Here is a 19,893-nt window from a genome sequence, read left to right as displayed (position 1 = left end):
AGTGGATTTAGTCACGGTATTTGTTTGCTATCTACAATACTTTTGTGCCCCAGGTATTTCGCTGGGTATTTAAGAATATCTTACCCCATAACTCTTCCCCTACTCAGCACAAGAAAGGGGGAAAAGAAAATCTAGCTCTTTTTTCCTGATGCATTTAAACCTAATGTAAGTGTAGGTGGAAATCTAAATGTCAGTTTAATCCAATGATTACAATAATGTCGTAAATTAAACCATGAGCTTCCTCTAGGTCACTTTCAGACCTAGTGCACATAGCAGTGGTTGCAACTAATGCATTAAATGCCTTTGACAGTTCCTGATTTCTGTTTTCACCTCTGTTTTGTAGGATGGACATGTGGAGGTAGCACGCTTGCTTTTAGACAGTGGTGCTCAAGTGAATATGCCTGCAGATTCGTTTGAATCTCCCCTCACCCTGGCTGCTTGTGGTGGACATGTGGAGTTAGCAGCTCTCCTGATAGAAAGGGGAGCTAACCTGGAGGAAGTTAATGATGAAGGTTATACTCCTCTCATGGAAGCCGCACGCGAAGGTCATGAAGAGATGGTGGCGTTGTTGCTGGCACAAGGTGAAATCACTGTTTCTGTAGCATTATTATGAAGCATGCAATGTTGACTTCCCCATTAAGTATTCTGTGCAAATTCCTCTAATCTGGCCTGTGCTGTAACTACAGAGCAAAGCTAAAACACCTGAACTGTGGAGGTGATAATCATTCATGTTTCCATCCTTTCTCTGGTCAGTTAAAATAACAGCTATTTTGTTTCCTAGGGGCAAATATAAATGCACAGACAGAAGAAACACAGGAGACAGCTCTTACTCTGGCATGTTGTGGAGGGTTTTCCGAAGTGGCTGACTTCCTTATTAAGGCAGGAGCTGATATAGAACTTGGTTGCTCAACGCCTTTGATGGAAGCTGCTCAAGAGGGTCATCTTGAATTGGTGAAATACTTGCTAGCAGCAGGTATGTATACAGTACAAATGATCAGGCCCACAGACTTGATATATCTGAATTATATGATTTAGAAGATACCTAGGCTCAGTGGTGGCAGCATTGTAACAAGAAACCATCCTCAGATGCCTAGATAAGGGGTGTGTGTGTGTTCTTCACCTTAATGTTGTTTGATACTGTTAACAGAGGAAGGTGCCTCATGGAATACTGGTTTCTGTTGCATCTCCAATAAATACCAATATTCATTAGGAAAATCGTTTCCAGCATTTAGCAAAATGTTAATACAGATAATGCTTGTTTTTATATGCTGCTCCTGCTTTAACTAAGCCAAATGATCTGCAGACAAGTAGTTTTCCTGAATAACAAGTACTTCAGAAATTGGGCCCTGAGAAGCAGTGTACAAGACACAGGTTTTGGAGTGTGCTGAATTTCTTCATTATAAAGTCATATAAAATTAAATCTTGCTGGAGTTGGGTGGTGTGAAAAGACACTTCAATGTTCATCTGTCAATTTAAAGCTGGTAGAAACTAGAGTACGTTAATATTATTAAAAAAAAAAAAAAGATGCATTTTATATATTTTCCTTGTATTGGACAGTAACTTATTTGATATTCTGTTTTTTAAGAATAAGCATAAAATGTGCCGGATTTGTAATTCTAGAAAGTAATGCTTGCTGCTCATCAAGGGACAGTAACAATGGTTTCTCTTACGCAGTGACACCAGCATGTGACACCAGTCACAAGCTTGCTTGAAACTCTGCTTGCACTTCACTTACACTGATAATGTAGAAAGTTAATTGAGGATTTTTTTTGGCATCATTTGATTTTCTAAATACTTCTCACACCTTGGAAATAAGGAATTAGCTAATCACATTTCCTTTTTTAGAAGACTAAAACATGATTTTAATGTAGCTGATAAAAACATAACACTAGCCAAATTATTTCACTATTATGGTTTTAAAGAAAATGGTTTCAAAGAATAGGGAAGACATGAAATTTGTGAAGTATATTTTCTTGTATAATTATTACTTATTCAGTAAAATGCATTTTGCCTGGTTTTATAGCTACCTGTCAAATGGGTAGTCTAGACAAGCATCTGAATTAACTTTTGTTGTTAGAACTGAAATCTTTATTGCTGTAGGGGAAGAATAGTAATAAGTGACCAATAACTGCTTCAGTTTTCAGTTAAGCCTCTTCTAAATCTTGGGTTATCCCATGTCCTCAGGATATTGTTATTATGAGATCAATGTTGACCATGAGAGCAATGCCTGTGGGCTGCGGAAGCTTTAGGTCTGTAGGATGTAACTGTTGTTGTGGACAAATATTGCCTTGAATTTATGTTTATCAGATATGAAATACTTGATAAGGAGATGTTCAGTAAGAAGAAAAAATTGTTGTCTCTGCAGGGGCTAACGTTCATGCCACCACGGCAACAGGAGATACAGCTTTGACCTATGCCTGTGAAAATGGACATACTGATGTTGCGGATGTGTTGCTTCAAGCTGGTGCTGATTTGGTAAGGCTTCTGTTGCCTTTTGTGGGGAAAACTTGGTTTGAGACTTCTTGCCAAAGGTTGTATGCTTGTAGAGCAGGAAGCTTTCAACAGTTGAGTTTCATATATGAATATGAAAAGAGGAGTGAGTAACTTTTTAAAAAGCTTTTATGTTCTGCTTGCTCTAAAAAAAAATAGAATTTCTTCTACTTAACAGGTCAAATATTAGCTAATAAGTTTTAGCTATAGATTACACTTGTGATAGTTAATTACCATAATTTCAATATGTTCCATAGGTTTTCTTGTTTAGCAGGATACAATTCTACATTACCTTTATTTTTGTGCTTCATATTTTTTTCTAAACTCTTGCAGATTACAGTTTGTTTTACTGCTGTGAATTTAAAATAGGTTAGTAGTAGGATATATTACTTTTCTGTTGTTAATTTCTGAGTCCTTTTGGTATTCTTTTGTGTTGCAGCTTTCAAGAGTTAATCTAAGCAAATGCCCTTTAAATGACCAACATAGTATGATCTTTTATTTTTTCCAGAAATCTTTTCTTTCTTGTAACTTTTTTCTGTATATTGCTTTCATAGTGCTTCTTTTTTTTATGATGCTTTTTTTAATGATGCTTTTAACCACAACTTTTTTTAATGTTAATTGTTTTTTAAATTTGTTTTTACTTTTCTGATGTGCAGTGAGACACCTAAAATTTCTTCTTCATGACCTACAGTTATAATGTTTGTCTGGCTTTTAAGCAGCAAAAGCAAATTAAGTCCTTAGTCTTCTAAAGGAGATCAGGAGCCTTACGCCTTTTAAAGCATAAGCAGGGAAGATTGTGCTTTTGTTTGTTTGTTTTAAATCTTCTTTTTCCACACTGCTTTTGTGCTTTTTTTTTTGGTGGGGAGGGTATTATTAGGGACTTATCTCAAAATAAGTCTTTAACTGTTTGAAGTTTGTATTTAAAAATATAATTTTAATTGAATTAATACTTCCACTATTGTTGTGAATATAGTTTCTTTTTTTTTTTTTAGGTTTCAACAATTTATCTGCAGGAAAATTATAGTTCATAACAATGCCTTCCTACCAGGAAGGGAAGTCATGCTAATTGTGGGGGTGTTAGTGGAATTGTTAGGGGGTGGCACATCTTCTGAACTTTGCTCAATTTACTGTTAGTTACTAATCAGTAACCACTTAAATAGATTTAGGCCTTTTTGGTTTTACTTGTGATTAAAAAAAAAAAAAAAAAAAAGTACTTTGTTGGAAAAGTATATAATTCATGAATCCATGACAGTGAGTAGCACAGCTACAAAGCCTGAAACAAAGAAATACAAATTTGGTGTGCAGAAGCTTTTAAAAAGATACAACAGTTTCTGCTTGCATGTAACTTTAATTATTTACAATTTACAAAAATGTCAATTATTGTATTTTTTTTTTTTCTCACCTCTCCTGTGTGGGTTATTTAGAACAGTGCTTGTGGCCTTTAGCGTCTAGCTCAGTGGTCAGTATTGCTGAGAAAAACAGCAAGCCTTTCTAAATTAAAGTCTTACTTTAATGCATTTTTTTTGTGCTGCCAATCAAAATGAAAAACTGTCAAGAAAATTATAGTAAGGAAGAAAAGTAAAATTTCTGTCAGTGGTAATTGGCTGTAGTCTATCCAAATAGTTGCTTATTGTTGAAGCACTGGTTTACATGTGGGAGGGAGTCTTTCCATGCAGTTTCCCTGGTTTTGAATTCTGATGTTACATAACAATCTTGCATTTAAAAGGCAATTGCAGTCACTAACATAGGCATGTTAAACTTCAGCAATTATGTCTTAAGATGGAGGGAAGATGTTTGTCAAAAGCCACGTGGTAAAGTTGTATTCTAAATAGTAAAGATGAAATCTTTTTAGAACAGGGAGATGCCTGCAAAAGTGTCGTGATGCTTACAGTGGGTGCCTAGAGTTTTGAAGAGTTTTCTTTCAAACTTTTGTGTTGCTTTGCTTTTTTAGAAATTCTAAGCTGTTGTGAATAAATTTGCCATGATTGTGATTGATCTAAGGAAGGTTTTGCAAGTGTGTCATCTTATCGCTGGAGTTTGAAATCCCTTTGGCAGTATCATTCTTGTAGATTTCAGTGTTCGCTTGTAATTTAAATTAGATTAGTTGACTTCACCAAGTTGTCACAGGAAGTCTGTGGTGGAGTGGTTAAATTGGTGCTCTGTCTGTCACTGTTTTTCTCATTAATTTTGCTTTCTTTCTGTTGTTAAGGCACATCAGATGAAAATACGTCTTCATTTGCTTTTCTTTTTCATGGTGCAACTGCAGTCATTCTTGAGACTGCTTTCTGGAATCCAACTCTTTACCTGGGGTTTATATCACAGTCACTGAGGAGATGGACATGTGACATTTTACCTTGTGTTCCTTTTTGAGGGAAAATACTGATTATGTCTATATTAAAATAAAAGAGGGCCAAGGTCTGTTCCTGAAATGCCAGGAGAAAGGGCTGTTGTTGAACCCATCCATGCAGTGTTGCACTGGACCTGGGGATTCACCGAGCTTGTGCCTGTACCCAGTGTCTCTAAGGTTTTGGTTTATGTCTGTGGCTACATTGGCTTTTGGGCTATGTTGCAGTCCACCAGAATGGTGTTTGTTTAACACATCACTGGGACTATGCACTGAACGTCCCTGCATGTGGGATGAGGTCTTGAAGTTCGTCAGGGTGCAAGGTCTCTGAGATCAGTGGAGACTAACGTGATGTTGTGTTATCCGTGCTGCCTGCAGGGAACAGCTTCTGGTGCCCCTTGTTCCCATGATTCTGGACAGGGCCAGAACTGTGCCAGGGAGGCTGTTAAGGAATAAACAGTGTGAAAAGTCAGATCCCATGCCTGAACTTGTTTCCTAGCCCTGTTTTATCTATTTACCTGGGAAACTACAGGCCAGTCAGTTTCACCTCTGTCCCTGGAAAGGTGTTGGAACAGCTTGTTCTAGATACATCTCCAAGCACTTGGAAGAGAAGAAGGTTATAAGGAGTAGTCAGCATGGATTCATCATGGGAAGTCGTGCTCGACCAGCCTCGTTGCCTTCTATGATGGCATCACCAGCTGGGTAGATGAGGGGAGAGCAGTGGATGTCATCTATCTTGACTTTAGCAAGGCTTTTGGTACTGTTTCCCATGACATCCTACTAGCAAAGCTGAGAAAGTGTGGGATAGAGGAGTAGACAGTAAGGTGGGTTGAGAACTGGCTGATGGGCCGAGCTCAGAGGGTGGTGATCGGCGGCGCAGAGTCTGGCTGGAGACCTGTGACTATTGTGGCCAGCAGGTCAAGGGAGGTGATCCTCCCCCTCTACTCTGCCCTGGTCAGGCCTCACCTGGAGTACTGTGTCCAGTTCTGGGCTCCCCGGTACAAAAAAGACAGGGAGCTCCTGGAAAGAGGAGGCCTGGAGGCCTACCTTGGGCAACCTGCTCTAGGGAACCTGCTTTGGCAGGGGGGTTGGACCCGATGATCTCTTGAGGTCCCTTCCAACCCATTCAATTCTGTAATTCACAGTAGAGGTGTGGTCAATGCTGAGTTTTGTTGTTGCTTTGCTTTGTGAGCTGTCTGCATACTGTTTACTTTCAAACCATGAAGACAGGGAGCACAGTTTTTTGAGAATTTTTCTCTCTGATGCTAAATTGAGGAAAGTTGCTCGTATTTCTTCCCCAAATGTGCTTGAAGTAAAGAACTATAAATACTGGCTGTATTTATCTGTATTAAGTCTTTTCTCATTTGCTAGGTGGTCAGGTCTGAGCAGAATTTAAGTGGAGACTTCAAGGCTGCAGCTCTGAGGAGGAGCCTCTTTTGAGCTGCATTAGTCACATCAGCAGAGGGCAGAAGATGTTTCTGTCGGGCAACTCATTGAGAACTGAATTCCTTGAACTTTGCTAAAGTTATGCAGCTCATGTCCTGAACTGATTTGTTTGTTGTTTGTGTCCTGTTGAGGCTTTATCAATCTCCAAATAGAATCATGAGCTGAAGTTCAAGCAAGTTATTCTAGTTCCCACTGAAGTCTTGTTTGAACTGAGCAATTATTACAACTCTATCTCAGTACAAAAATGGTGGTGTTCCTGCAAGCAGAAAAAGAGAGGTCTTGCTTTCCAGGGACTGATTCTCTGACATAGGTATTAAACATGTAATTTATTCGAGGAACCAAGCACCAAGTGATGAAGGGAAATGGCCTCAAGTTGCACCAGGGGAGGTTTAGGTTGGATATTAAGAAAAATTCCTTTACTGAAAGGGTTGTGCAGCATTGGAAGAGGCTGCTCAAGGAAATGGTTGAGTCGCCATCCCTGAAGGTCTTCAGAAAACTTGTAGTTGTAGAACTCAGTAGCATGGTTTAGTGGTGGACTTGCCAGTATTAGGTTAAAGGTAGGACTAGATGGTCTTAGGGATCTTTTTCAACCTGAATGATTCTACGAGTCTGAAGGCTTTGCTGAATTCATTAAGCACAGTGGCTTTATAAGAACCAGGAGAACAAAAAGAAAATGATGCTTACGATTGATGTTCCTTGGACGTGGTTGGTTTTCCCTTTAAAACTCTGTAGTGGGATGTTATACTAGAAGTGACAAATACCAGAGCATATCTTTGTCTTCTGCAGAGCTGTTTGCTCATGTACGGTATTTTTGATGAAATCATATCTTCTTGTGACTAATTCTTTATGTCCTGACTTGTTAGCAATTATTTTGATGGTTTTCTAATGGAGTTCTTTAAGGTATATGTGTTTTATGTCTTGAAAGAAACAAAGTTGGCCTGTGCAAATCTGTAGTAAAATAGGTTTCACAGGTCTACAATTTTTCTTGTTAATGTATGTGTTTGAAATTTGCTTGCTTTTGTGAAGTATATGAATGACTTAATGAGGCACATCTGAAGACTTCAAACTGTGATTCCACCTGATTAAGATCCTCACACTAATGTGAATCCTTAATGCAAAACTCACTGTCCTTTATGTACGTGACACACTACATGTTTGCAGCATAGAATAACTTAGGTTGGATTTAGGCCTAAGATCATCATGGCATGATGTGTAAGGCAGTTTTCAAACACCTACAAAAGTAGACAATACTTCAAGAATTCAAACAAAATGATAATGGAGATCTGGAATGGAATCTAACAACTAAGCTTTTTTTAGAGTGAGGGTTTTGAGTTGTCATGTTTTCCTATACCGCTTCTGTAAGCATCAGTGGAATATCAGGAATTTTAGGTCTCTTTAGATTTGGCCCTCAGTCTTCTACAAATAAAGCAAAAGGCGGTAAGGACATGGGAAGCTAATTTTTGTAGTTAACACCTTTTTGATGCTGTGTTTTTGCAATCTCTGGATGGTGTAAAGTACAATGAAATCCTTTGTTTTGCCAATAGGGAATAAAAGGTCATCTTGTATTTAATCAGATGCTGTGTATAACCTTTATGCTATCTTCGTGAACCTGAATGGATTGTAGTAGGAATCTTAACTGGTGAGAGCTGCGTTGCTTGGTTTTACCATTGTGTTTTGTTGGTGCAATTGCAGTAAAGCAGAACGTTCAGTTGGTGGATCTGATCCATTTAAATTCACTTTCCAGGTCTTCATGACCAAGGATGACATTTATGTGTAGAACAAGAGACGTGAGTTCTTCTTTTTCCTTCCGCAGGACAAGCAGGAGGACTTAAAGAAGACTATTTTGGAGGGCATAGAGACGGGCAAGCATCAGGTGAGGTTGGCCTTTGATGCTTGTAAGCTGCAGCCTCAGGATACGCAGCCTCAGGATACATGCTGAAGATGAGCATGGCTTTAAAGCACTTATGTTTCTTCAAAAAATCTTCAAAAGAGACTTGTGTAGACTAGAAATGCCTTCTTTGTCCTGCATTTTTCCTTCTTTTGGGTTTTCTGAAACCCTATTTTTATAGAAGAAAAAAGTACCTCAACCTTCATACATGCTGCAGGTTATCTCATTGAGCCTATAAACACAAATAGTTCTGTTAAACTTCTTGGTGTATTTATGGTTTCCTGTAAGGTGTTCCCTTTTCAGAGGCCTAGTTGTGTTCTTAGGTGCCTCTGAAATTGTTTGCCCATGTATCTTGAGAAGGTTGTCTGGGACAATTAGGTTGGTGACTGCTAGCATACTGTATCTTTTGATAGGAGTTCAATCTTGAAAACAAGCAAGTGATATAGCATGAAGAACAGCATTACTTGTTGGCTGTCATAAGAAATCTTGTGTAAATCATTTTGCTGAGAGTAACAAATTTAGACTTGAGTTGTTAAATATTAACTTCAGAGTTGACAGTATTCACTGAGGAACTGAACGTTGTTGTGGACTGGAGAAGCTTGTTAAAGAGTTGAGGAGAGCAGTTGGACCTTTTGTAGTGGGTTTATGTGGCAAGGTTTTGGTAGCGGGGGGCTGCAGGAGTGGCCTCTGTGAGAGGAATCCAGAAGCTGCCCCATGTTAGATAAGGGCCAGCTTTAGTCAGCTCTAAAGGGGCCTGCTGCTGCTCAGAGCTGAGGCAATAAGCAATGTTAGTGATAGTCATAGAACGGCTTGGGTTGGAAGGGACCTTAAAGATCATTTAACTCCAACCCCTGCCGTAGGCAGGGTGCTCCAGGTGCCGGAGCTGAAGTTCCCCTGTGGCCTGTGGAGAGGCCCCTGGTGGAGCAGGCTGTCCCCCTGCAGCCCATGGGTCCCACATGGAGCAGATCTCCACGCTGCAGCCCCCCCGTGGGTGGAGGAGCCCCCGGTGGAGCAGGTGGATGTGGCCTGGAGGAGGCTGCGGCCTGTGGAGAATCCCTGCCAGAGCTGCAGCCTGAGGAGTCCACACAGGAGCAGGGGGTCTGGTGGGAGCTGCTGCCCATGGGGGACCCATGCTGGAGCAGTTTGCTTCTGACAGATGGATGCTGTAATAGGGACCCATATGTGGAGCAGTTCTTGAAGAGCTGCTGCCTGTGGGAAGCCCATGCAGGATCAGTTTGGGAAGGATGGCATCCTGTGGGAGGGATCCCACATGGAGCAGGGGAAGAGGTGACTGTGAAGGAGCAGCACAGGTGAAGTGCTGTAGACTGACCACAACCCCTACTTGAAGTGTTTCTCACTTCTATAATTTCCTAATAAGAGGCATAAAATTTCTCTTATCTCCTTACTCTGAGTCTGCTTTACCCATCCTGACAGTTGTTGAGTGATCTCCCTGTCCTTATCTCAACCCTTGAGCCCTTTTCCTCGTATTTTCTACCCCTTTCCCTTTGAGGAGGGGGAGTGAGAGAATGGTTGTGGTGGAGCTCAGCTGTCTGGCAGGGTAAAACCACCACACCTTCACTTGAAAAATTCAGATTTTGTTCTAGAACTCTTAAATAGCATACAACATGGGAAACAAACTTGTGAAAAATGTCTCAGTGAATAATACTTGCAAACCAAAGAGAATAGTTAATTAAAAAAAAAAAGTTTAAGAGTAGTTAAGGTATTGTTATTTATTTTTATTATGTAGCTGATCTTGAAAGTGTTGAGGACATGAAATCAAGAGTAAGAAATATCAATGATTGTTGTAAAATACTTGTGATGGCATTGCTTTTGCTCTTCTTCTAGACAAATCAATACTCGAGAGAACATGCTTACTACTAACTGGACTCTCATCTTGGTTTTGCACCTTTTTCACTGGGACTTAAATAATGTAGAGTTGTACCTGATTTGGGGAGTTTTCTCATTTTCCCCTCCCTTCGTTACCTAGTATGCAAACCTACAGAAAATTGCGCTTGGGCACTATTTCTCTTCAGACAGGAATTGGCAGGAGAGTGCAATGCGGAGAATTGCGGAGAATGGCTTTTCTGGTCAGTGCTGGCATTAGGTGTCCTTTATACCTTTTTCCAATATGCTAATTACAGTATTCCTCAGGATTCGGGCAGTGAAGAGGGAAAGAATATTGTGGTAATTCCTGCAGTGTGGATAGCAGGGGAAATTGTCTTTGGAGATGAGTTCTCTTTTCTACTTCTTGTCCTTACAAAATGAGTCCTTACACATCTTCCTTGTATTAGCAAATGCACATGCATTGCGAAGCAGGTGGGGGTTGCTCTTGGATAACTTCAGTGTTCTTTGTCCCAATATCAATCAAGTATCTACTACAGCTTCAGAGAAGTCTTTTATATTTATGGTCTCTTCAGGTGAAGTAAAGGAAGCAAGTAGAGAAGTGTAGCGTGCTGCTGTACTTTGGCTTGTTCTAGATGTTTGTCATTAAAGCTTGAGTTGATGCTAATCTGTTAGCCTTTATGAAGGCTAAAGAGAATGCTGAAATCACAGAATTAATTTAATCTTAAAATAAGCAATTCTATTTTCTGATAAGAAAAATACTATTAAAATGCTATAATTTTTGAAGCAAATGGTTTAGCTTGGCTGGACTGGTGATGTGAATGATACTGCAAGTACCTGAAGTATATAAATGCTGAGGATCAAGTTCTGCCTACTCAATGAAGTGACACTTGGTCAAAATGGTTAGAATAACTCTATTGCTTTTAAATCATGAAGCCTTCTGACATCTGTGTTTAAGACTTCAGCAGTGAAGTGTCCTAGGAATGGAGAATTTGTTGCAAATAGTGGTACCTAATTGCTAGATATCCAAAATACTACACTTGAATGCAATAAAGGTCTTTCACTATCTTGAATTTAAGATAGTGAAATCCTGAATCAAGATGAGCTAAAAATACGTTTTGCTTTTTGCTTTGTTTGCTGTTAAATCAGTGTGGGTTTTGAAATGTCTGTGAAACTGTTCAGGCAGTAATGTTCTGGACCTGTTCAGTCAGTGAAGTGTTATTTAATAGTTCTCTGCATTCATAGCTGTTTTGTGAATGGTTTGCCTGTAGTTCTGGGATTTTATTGTGCTTAAAACAAACGGCAGTATCTGGCTTTTTATAATGTATTGGCAGTAGCTGAGGATTAAAAAGCTATGCCAAATATCAGAGCTCTCCTGAGTATGCTACTAATCCCTGCATGTCATTGGAATACATACTAACCATTACTTTTACATGTCCTGTAAATATTTGCAGACAATCTAAAAGCATGTATATATTTACTGATATTTAGGCAGTGATTTGCCCTGGTAGTATAATCTAATGATTAAAAAAAAAGTGGTTTAAGTAGTAAGGCTGTAAGGCTTCCTGTCTGCCTGCATGTAATATATATGTCTGTGTGTGTGTATGTAATAGCAAGCATTTCTTATGAAGGTGGCAAGAATGAAGTGCATAGAAGGGTAGTCTTACCTGCATGATGTCAAAGGATAGGTTTGTACTATTTGTGTGGAATCAGTCTCCAATATCAGATCCAGTCTAAATATTTCTTCCTCAAGTGGAAAAGCAATTCAGCCAAATAGATGTTGATGATCGCAAGAACCTCGGTAGGGTATGCAGAGATGCAGTCAGGAAGGCTAAGGCTCGGCTAGAACTGAAGTTGGCTGAAGATGTCGAGAACAGCACGAAAAAGTTCTTCAGATCTGTAAGAAGCAGCACAGAAAAGACAAAGGTCTGCAAGTAGCATTGACAAGGCAGAGGTTCTCAGTAGCATCTTTGTCTCTGTCTTTAGCAGCAAGATTCCCAGATCACAGGACTGAGAAGCTACAATGCATGTAGTGGAGGAAGGGCTGGTCTGCAGCCTCAGGGGCAAAAACCCACTTAAGTTTATGGACCCAGGCAGAATCCACCCCAGGGTGTGGACAGAATTGTCTGATGTTGTTGCAAGGCCGCTGTCGGTATTTAGAAAGTTAGTGAGATCAGGGCATGTCCCTGATGACTGGAAGAGGGCAAATGTTATACCCGTCTACAAGAAAGGCCCCAAAGAGAACCCAGGGAACTACAAGCCTATTAATCTTAATTTTAATCTTAATTTAATCCCTGGGAAAGTAATGGAACAAGTCCAACTTGAAACTATTACAAACCAAATGAATCAGGTGACTGGGAGAAGCTCACATGACTTTGCAAAAGGCAAATCATGCATGACTAATCTGATCTTTCTACAACAAAAAAAAAACCATCTTCTGTAGACATAGACTGGTCTGTGAGGTGGGTAAGAAACTGGCTAACAGGATGGTGCTCAAAGATTTTTACTCAGACTGGCTGCATGTCATAAGCTGGATCCCTCAGGGATTAATACTGGGCCCCATGCTGTTTAATATCATCATAAATGTTAACAATGGGATTGAAAACATCCTCACTAACTTTGTGGATGATACTAAACTGTGTGGTGGGGTGGACATGTCAGAAAGGAAAACCATCTTAGAGACTTGGACTGGAAGAGTGGGCAAGGAAGAACTGTATGAAGTTTAACATGGTGAGTGCAGGGTCCTTTAACTGTGACAGCATAACCAAAGAGCCCAGCACAGGCTAGGATCTTTGTGGCTGGGATGCAGCCACCCAGAAAGGGACTGGGGGGTTCCTGATGGTCAACAAGCTGGATGTGAGTCAGCAATACAGTGTTGAAGCAAGGAAGGCAAATTGGATCGTGGGCTGCATGTTCAAGGCCATTACTAGCAGCCAGAGATATGAGCATCTCACTCTACTCAGCACTTGCCAGACTGCACCTGGAGTACTGTGTCCAGTTCTGGTCCCCACAACTCCAAACAAAACATGAACAGACTGGAAAGGGTCCAAAGGAGGGCCACCAAGATGACCAAAGGGCTGGAGAACCTGCCAAATGAAGAAAGACTGGAGTTGTTTCTCTTCACCCTGGAGAAAAGTAGGCTCTGAGGGAGCTCATTGCAGGACTCCAGTATTTCAAGGGCGGCTGCAAAGAGAAAGGAGGCCCTCTCTTCACAAGGAGACACATGTAGAAGACCAGGGGCAATGGGTACAAGTTGCACTGGGAGAAGTTTAGTCTTGATGCAAAAGAGATGTTCTACAGTGAGAACAATCAGTCACGGGCACAACCTCCCCAGGGATGTGGCAGAATCCCCATCACTGGGGGTGTTCAAGATGTGGTTGGACAGGCTGCTGGATAATCTCATCAAGGCTTTTTCCTATGGAAGGTTGGATCCGGTGATGAAAAAAGGTCCCTTCCAACTTGGGCTTTTCTTTATGATTCTGTGAAGTGTGTGAACAGAAAGCTAACTTAAGCTGCGGGCTTGCAACCAAAGCAAGCAATGTGTCAAGATACATGCGTAGTTTTTAGGAATATTAAAATTAAGGGAAGGAGTCAATTAGTTTGATCAAACGTGTTCTTGTGCTTTTATGTTTGTAAATCGTACCATTCCCCGTCGGTGCTAAATGTTAGCTTTCACAGTCAGATATACTTGCAATTCCAGGATTAAATAGTGTCTTTGGAGCTTGGCCTCCCAGATTCCTAATTTAAAAAATAAAAATACAAATTCTCTTGTTCTTGTTGTATTATTGATGAGACTGAATATGAAGAGTGCAAATAAAAACACTCAGGAGGAGGATGTCCTTTCCCCTTGCTGCCGTGGGATAGTTGATGTGTGTCAGTCAGCATTCTTTGTAGCAGTAATCACGTCTACATAACAGGCAGACTTTCTATGTCTAACTTCTCTAATATAATTCTATTCAGCCACGTCTTTCCAGTTGTCAGGAACTTTTTAAATCAGAAAATCATTCTTGTTGTTCCTTCCTCTTTTGTTATTTTGTCATCTGTTCATCTGTGATGATGAAGTCATCCTTTTGTTGTCTTTGTGGTTTATTTTCCAGTACTTTCATTCAGAGGCTTGGGGACCTGCAGTGAAGGATATTTACCCGTCCAAAATAGAGAGAGGAAAAAAAAAAAGCGATTGTTGTCTTTATATTGCTGATCCTCTTCAATGTGTCTTAACTTTAAAAGTGCAGAAAACATTTTTATTTCAATTCTAAGTCTCGTGCAGCATGTGACAGTTCCCAGAACTGCTGTGTATCAGTTCTGTGTATACTTCACAATGTGGGTTGATACGTGTGAAATGTTTATTGGCCCGCAAGGAGGAAATGAGCTGTTACTATTCTCAAGTGTGCTATGCATTTGAATGCTAAAAGAAAAATGGGTATAGAAATTAGGAAGCTTCCTTGTATGACTAACAGTATGGATGTGATCTTGATGACAAAATGATGAAAATTAATTCCAGTCAGTAAAGAAGATGTGGATCTTCTTCAGAGACTGATAATTCCAGTCCCATCACTGTGTGGTTCAAGAGCTGAAAGGATGGTAAAGTTTTTGCCCATTTATGCAACATCTGTTATTTCTCTCTTACAACAGGAGCATGAATCTGAAGGTGGGAGAACTCCGCTAATGAAGGCTGCACGGGCTGGTCATTTATGTACTGTGCAATTCCTTATTAGCAAAGGTAAAATATTAGTCTCAATAATTAGTTTTTAAAATCTATTGTACCAGTTACATTCTGCATTTGTGATCTGTCTTGTAAAATAATCTAATGTGTACATGAGTGCTTGTCAAGCTGTTCACGGTTTTTTGAATTTCTTTTGGTTTATGCACTGGGTCCTGCACCTGGGCCGGGGCAACCCTGGCTGTACGTACAGACTGGGCGAGAAGACGCTGGAGAGCAGCCCCACAGAGAGGGATCTGGGGGTTGTGGTTGACAGCAAATTGAATATGAGCCCTGGCAGCCAGGAGGGTCAATCGTATCCTGGGCTACACCAAGCACAGCATCGTTAGTCGCTTGAGGGAGGTGATTGTCCCACTCTACTCTGAGCCCTAGGCCCTTCACCACCTCCATTGCCCTCAGAGCACCAGTGCAGCCTCACCTCGAGTACTGTGTGCAGTTCTGGGCACCACAGTACAAGAAGGACATTAAACTGTTGGAAAGCCTCCAGAGGAGGGCAATGGAGGTGGTGAAGGGCCTAGAGGGGAAGACGTATGAGGAGAGGCTGAGGTCACTGGGCCTGTTCAGCCTGGAGAAGAGGAGGCTGAGGGGAGACCTCATCGTGGCCTACAGCTTCCTCATGAGGGGGAGTGGAGGGGCAGGCGCCGATCTGTTCTCCTTAATGACCAGTGGTAGTACAGAGGGAATGGTGTCAAGCTGAGGCAGGGGAGGTTTAGGCTGGACATCAGGAAGAGGCTCTTCACCGAGAGGGTGGTTGCACGCTGGAACAGGCTCCCCAGGGAAGTAGTCACTGCACCCAGCCTGTGGGAGTTTAAGAAGCGTTTGGACTGTGCACTTAAGTCACATGGTCTGAAATTTTGGGTAGACCTGTGTGGGGCCAGGAGTTGGACTCGATGATCCTTATGGATTCCTTCTGACTCGAGATTCACTGCATCATAATCATAGAATATCCCAAAATATTTGGTAGCTGTTTTTTCAACTCCATCGTATAGATTAATAAATAGCTTTGAATTATGGCAAAAAAAAAAAAAAATTCACAAAAGGGAAAGAAAGTGTATCCACACTCCTCTGGGGGGAGAGAACAAAAACAAAAAACAAACCTGCATTTCTGCTTTGTGAGATGATGACAATTCTGTATACAAGTCATCAGTTTATCTAAAATCTCTTGCTCTTATCCCTAAAATATGTATGAATTTGGATGATTAAAAGAGCAATCTTCTTATTCCAGAAAACACTTCAGTATTTTTGATACTTTAAAGAAGTCCTTGTGTTTGATTCTGAGACTTTCTCTTTACAGGTGCCAACGTTAATAGGGCTACAGCTAATAATGACCACACAGTGGTGTCTCTGGCATGTGCAGGAGGCCACTTGGCAGTTGTTGAGCTCCTTCTGGCTCATGGTGCAGATCCTACTCATCGACTCAAGGTATTCACTTAAAACTATTTATTTATCATGGTTATTTCATGTATCAAAAGAACCACATAATTGATTTAATGGAATAGTGAATGTGCAATTTTAAATTAAACATCATATCTGATGTTCTATACCAGGAAATAGAATTCATCTTCTGGCTTTTTATTTCCAAAATCTCAATTCAGGATGGCTCAACAATGCTCATTGAAGCTGCCAAAGGAGGACATACAAATGTTGTTTCTTACTTGCTGGATTACCCAAACAATGTTTTGTCAGTTCCTGCAGCAGACTTGTCTCAGCTCACACCTCCATCTCAGGATCAGTCTCAGGTAATGTATAAGAATTTTTTTTCTAAATAACACCATAAATGTTGTAAGGAAACACTTCCTTTGTAACTAACTTCTCAAGCAACGTTAGATGCAAACAGAGTGGAAAGGAGGGGAAAAATAAAGTACACATTTGAAAATAACAGAGTAAGAAAGTTGATTGGTACTGTCTGCAGTACATGAACTTTTTCCCATTTTCTTCTCCCAGGAAATGGGATAGTCCCAGACCTAGTGTCTTAAAAGTATATCATTTTCTTGGTTGCTTAGCATTTTGTTTCTACAGTTCTAAACTGTTAATGACAGTGCCTCTCAAATATTCTGATTTGTTATATAAAAGAAATTATGCTGTATAAATTTATTTTCTTTTTTATTTATTTATTATATATTTATTATTGAAGAGGTATCTGTCCAGCGCAGTTAGTTCATTGAAAAGCCTAAAGATGTAAATAGCTGTCCAGCTTACACTGTCCAGAATTTTTGTAATGACTACTATAGCTAACTGACAAAATCCACCATAAAATGAGCTAGACTGGTCATACCAGCAGATAGCAGGGCACAGACAGTTTGGAAAGAGTAGAATGAAGGTCTTCTGTAGAAACATACCTTCACGTCAATGCCTCATGACTGGGTCAGTTTGAGAGATTATTTTTTATCTGACTGTGTGTCTGTGACTTTATTTTAAGGTTCCTCGTGTACCAGTGCATACACTTGCTATGGTTGTACCTCCCCAGGAACCTGACAGAACCCCTCAAGAGAACTCGCCACCTCTCGTGGGAGTGGTGAAAGGTTAGTATGTAGCTCTTTGGAGGATACATGCAGTTTGGAAACTGTGAGGCTAGGGAACAGTTTTCTGAGTGCTTATGCATAGTATAGTCTGCTCCATCAAGTTCTAACACCTGTAATGAAGGTAGGACTCAAATATAAAAGTATTTCATGTAGCGTGTAGTTTTTGCTAATTTTCTTATTTACTACAGTATAGTAACAGTGGTTACTGGGCATGCTCATTCTAAGTTTTTGGAAGAAAGTGGTTTCAGTAACTGCCATAGTCCAGACTGATAAAAACATTAATAAACACTATGTATGGTGTTAAATTTTGAATTTTGTACATTGGTTGTCTAGAATAGTTGCTGTTTCCACAAATTTGTTAATATCAACTTACTTCCTTTTTTTTTTTAAAGTAGCAGTGCAAGCATTTTGGCATCATAAAATGCCAATGTAGATTTACTTACAGGAGGACAATTTTTCTTCTATTAATAACAGTACCCTTGTAAGTAACTAACATCAGGGTTTTTGCTTTGAATGTGGTTAAGCTGACTGGTTACAATTATTTGCAGTCCTTAAATGGCAAATCTAGCATTTTATTTCCAGCTGTGGATGGAGTTACAAATTCTTCACTTCTGTTAAGGAATTTCAGGAAGAGAAGCAGATTAAGTGGAAAGTTACAACTTCTGTCAATTTACTTAAGTTTTGGTTTGGAGGAGGGAGAGATTAGATATCATGGTATACAAACCTCTGTCAGATAGCTTCATTTAATTTGTTTATTCTTGAAGTGTTCAATGCTAAAACAAACTAAAAAAAAAAATAATGCCAGGGGCACAAACGAATTAAGAAAAATATTGTGTACCTAATGGTTTTTAAGTGTGTGAACTTGATTCTCCCTATGTATGCCATGTAACTTCTAAAATACAGTTGCTGTATAATTTCTGTAGGATGTGCAACATCTGCTACTTCATATGACATAAGGATTAGTACCAAAAACAATGAAAAGAACATGCAACTTCTGGTCTAGATAACGCAGTGAAAATTATCTGCTAGCATAACATGCTTGCCCTTAAATAACTTCTGGTACCAATGAGTAGGCTAGGGTTCTGGAAATGCAGTTTGTGATGCATGGGAATTAACGAGAGCAGTTGATTGTGTATCAAAAGACTAAAGTTATAAGTTTAAAGTCAGATATTTAATCAAATTATGAGATGCAGAAAGTTGATACAGTTTAAGAAATAGATCCCTTTTAAAAAGAAATCTTACAGGAAATTTCAGCTCATATTTCAGGCATGTTTTTAGCAATACTGCGTTGCTGAAACTGGTACTGAGGGTTCTTATGTTTCACGATATGCTTCATGTGTGTCAGCAAAACTAATCTGTGATGTGTTAATCTGAAAAGTAGCCATCTGAAATGTCATTGGGTTAATGAAACATTACTGAAAACTGTGTAAAGTTCTGGTATATCTAAAATGCTTAGGGGAAAAAACATTATTTGTGTCATAAAAACTGTGTGGTCATTATAAAGATACCACTCCTACTGTAACTGTGATAAGAACCAAAATTCAGCAGAGAACACGGTCTCTAACTTCTGATATGCACGTGGCTTTAATATAGCAGACTTCATTGTTAGACTTGGGAAGTGAGGAGTGAAAGAGGGTGCAAATGAAGAAAGACATATGGGGGGGAGAAGGGGAGACAGGTTTGGGGATGGGACAGACAGAACAGTCTCAAGTTCTTATGTAATGATTTTATTTCATTAAGAAATTTCTTACCCGCAGAGTTAGAAATAAGCTCCTAAGTCTTTTTGCATAAATTCTTGACTACTTGGAGGAAGGAGAGGAACACCTAGCCTTTTTTACCTCATCTCAGGCTGTGTTAGGGGTCTGTATTACTTTTGCAACAAACGCAGTAGTAACAACTCATTTCCCAAAGAGCTCTTTACAAGTTGAGCATATAACTAGAATGCACTTGTGTGTTGTTATAAGCCAAATATGCTGTGAAACTTCTGAGGAATTTATGGTTTGTTTTTGAATGAAATTATTTTTACTATAGTGAGAAGGCTTATAGGATCATTGCCATGGAATAAATGTTTTGGCAAATTATCTAATTTTGATTTTGGCAACTGAAAAAAAAAATTCAGAGCTGACAGTGGATATACAGAGACAGAGGCACTATGCAGAAGTCATAACCTCATAAAGAGATGAAGAAAAAACAAATGAAAGAAGTAGCAGAATTAGTTCATGGGACTGGAAAGAATTTGACTCGTAATATAACTCATGTAAGATTGTTTTTAGTATACTTCTAACCTGTGTCTAGCTTGTCCATGTAAAAGTGAATTCAGTGTAGTTCTGTGCTTTTGTGTGAAAAGGCAGAAGATTGCATCCTTGTTCTGTATTTGTTGCTTCCCTCACTTGGATGCAGTCGGAATTGCTCAGCAGTAATTCTGATGCAGCTGAACAAGGATGGTCTTTCAGCTGGGGAAATGAGTTGCAGTATTTCTGCAGCTGGAGGATGAGCAGGTATCTTCTGCTGCTAGTTGTCCTCAGCGGGTAGTGAAGCACCGTGGCAGATGTGCAGCTTGAAGTGTCCCTGCATCTGGTTCCCTGGAGTCTGCTGGGGCAGCTCTGTGCTCTCAGCCCAGCTGGCATGGAAGCTGCTTCTA

The 19,893-nt window shown here is 39.9% G+C and overlaps 1 protein-coding gene across 16 annotated transcripts in view; it reads left to right on the top strand.

Annotated features, from left to right (window-relative positions):
* ANKHD1 (ankyrin repeat and KH domain containing 1) overlaps positions 1–19,893 on the top strand; it is a 114,017-nt gene that overhangs the window by 49,238 nt on the left and 44,886 nt on the right. For 10 of the 16 annotated variants that reach the window (XM_068698634.1, XM_068698629.1, XM_068698630.1 and 7 more), the window contains 8 exons: positions 344–581; positions 782–973; positions 2,366–2,475; positions 8,094–8,153; positions 14,643–14,730; positions 16,025–16,152; positions 16,326–16,469; positions 17,150–17,252. In XM_068698634.1, the coding sequence (XP_068554735.1) occupies positions 344–581; positions 782–973; positions 2,366–2,475; positions 8,094–8,153; positions 14,643–14,730; positions 16,025–16,152; positions 16,326–16,469; positions 17,150–17,252 (1,063 nt within the window). Of the gene's footprint in view, positions 1–343; positions 582–781; positions 974–2,365; positions 2,476–8,093; positions 8,186–14,642; positions 14,731–16,024; positions 16,153–16,325; positions 16,470–17,149; positions 17,253–19,893 lie in introns of those variants that run through there. The other 6 variants (XM_068698641.1, XM_068698635.1, XM_068698640.1 and 3 more) reach the window with 2 other exon arrangements.

Source organism: Anas acuta, chromosome 14 (assembly GCF_963932015.1).
Source record: "Anas acuta chromosome 14, bAnaAcu1.1, whole genome shotgun sequence".
In the NCBI taxonomy this organism is placed as follows: domain Eukaryota; kingdom Metazoa; phylum Chordata; class Aves; order Anseriformes; family Anatidae; genus Anas; species Anas acuta.
This window is presented reverse-complemented; position numbering and strand designations above follow the sequence as displayed.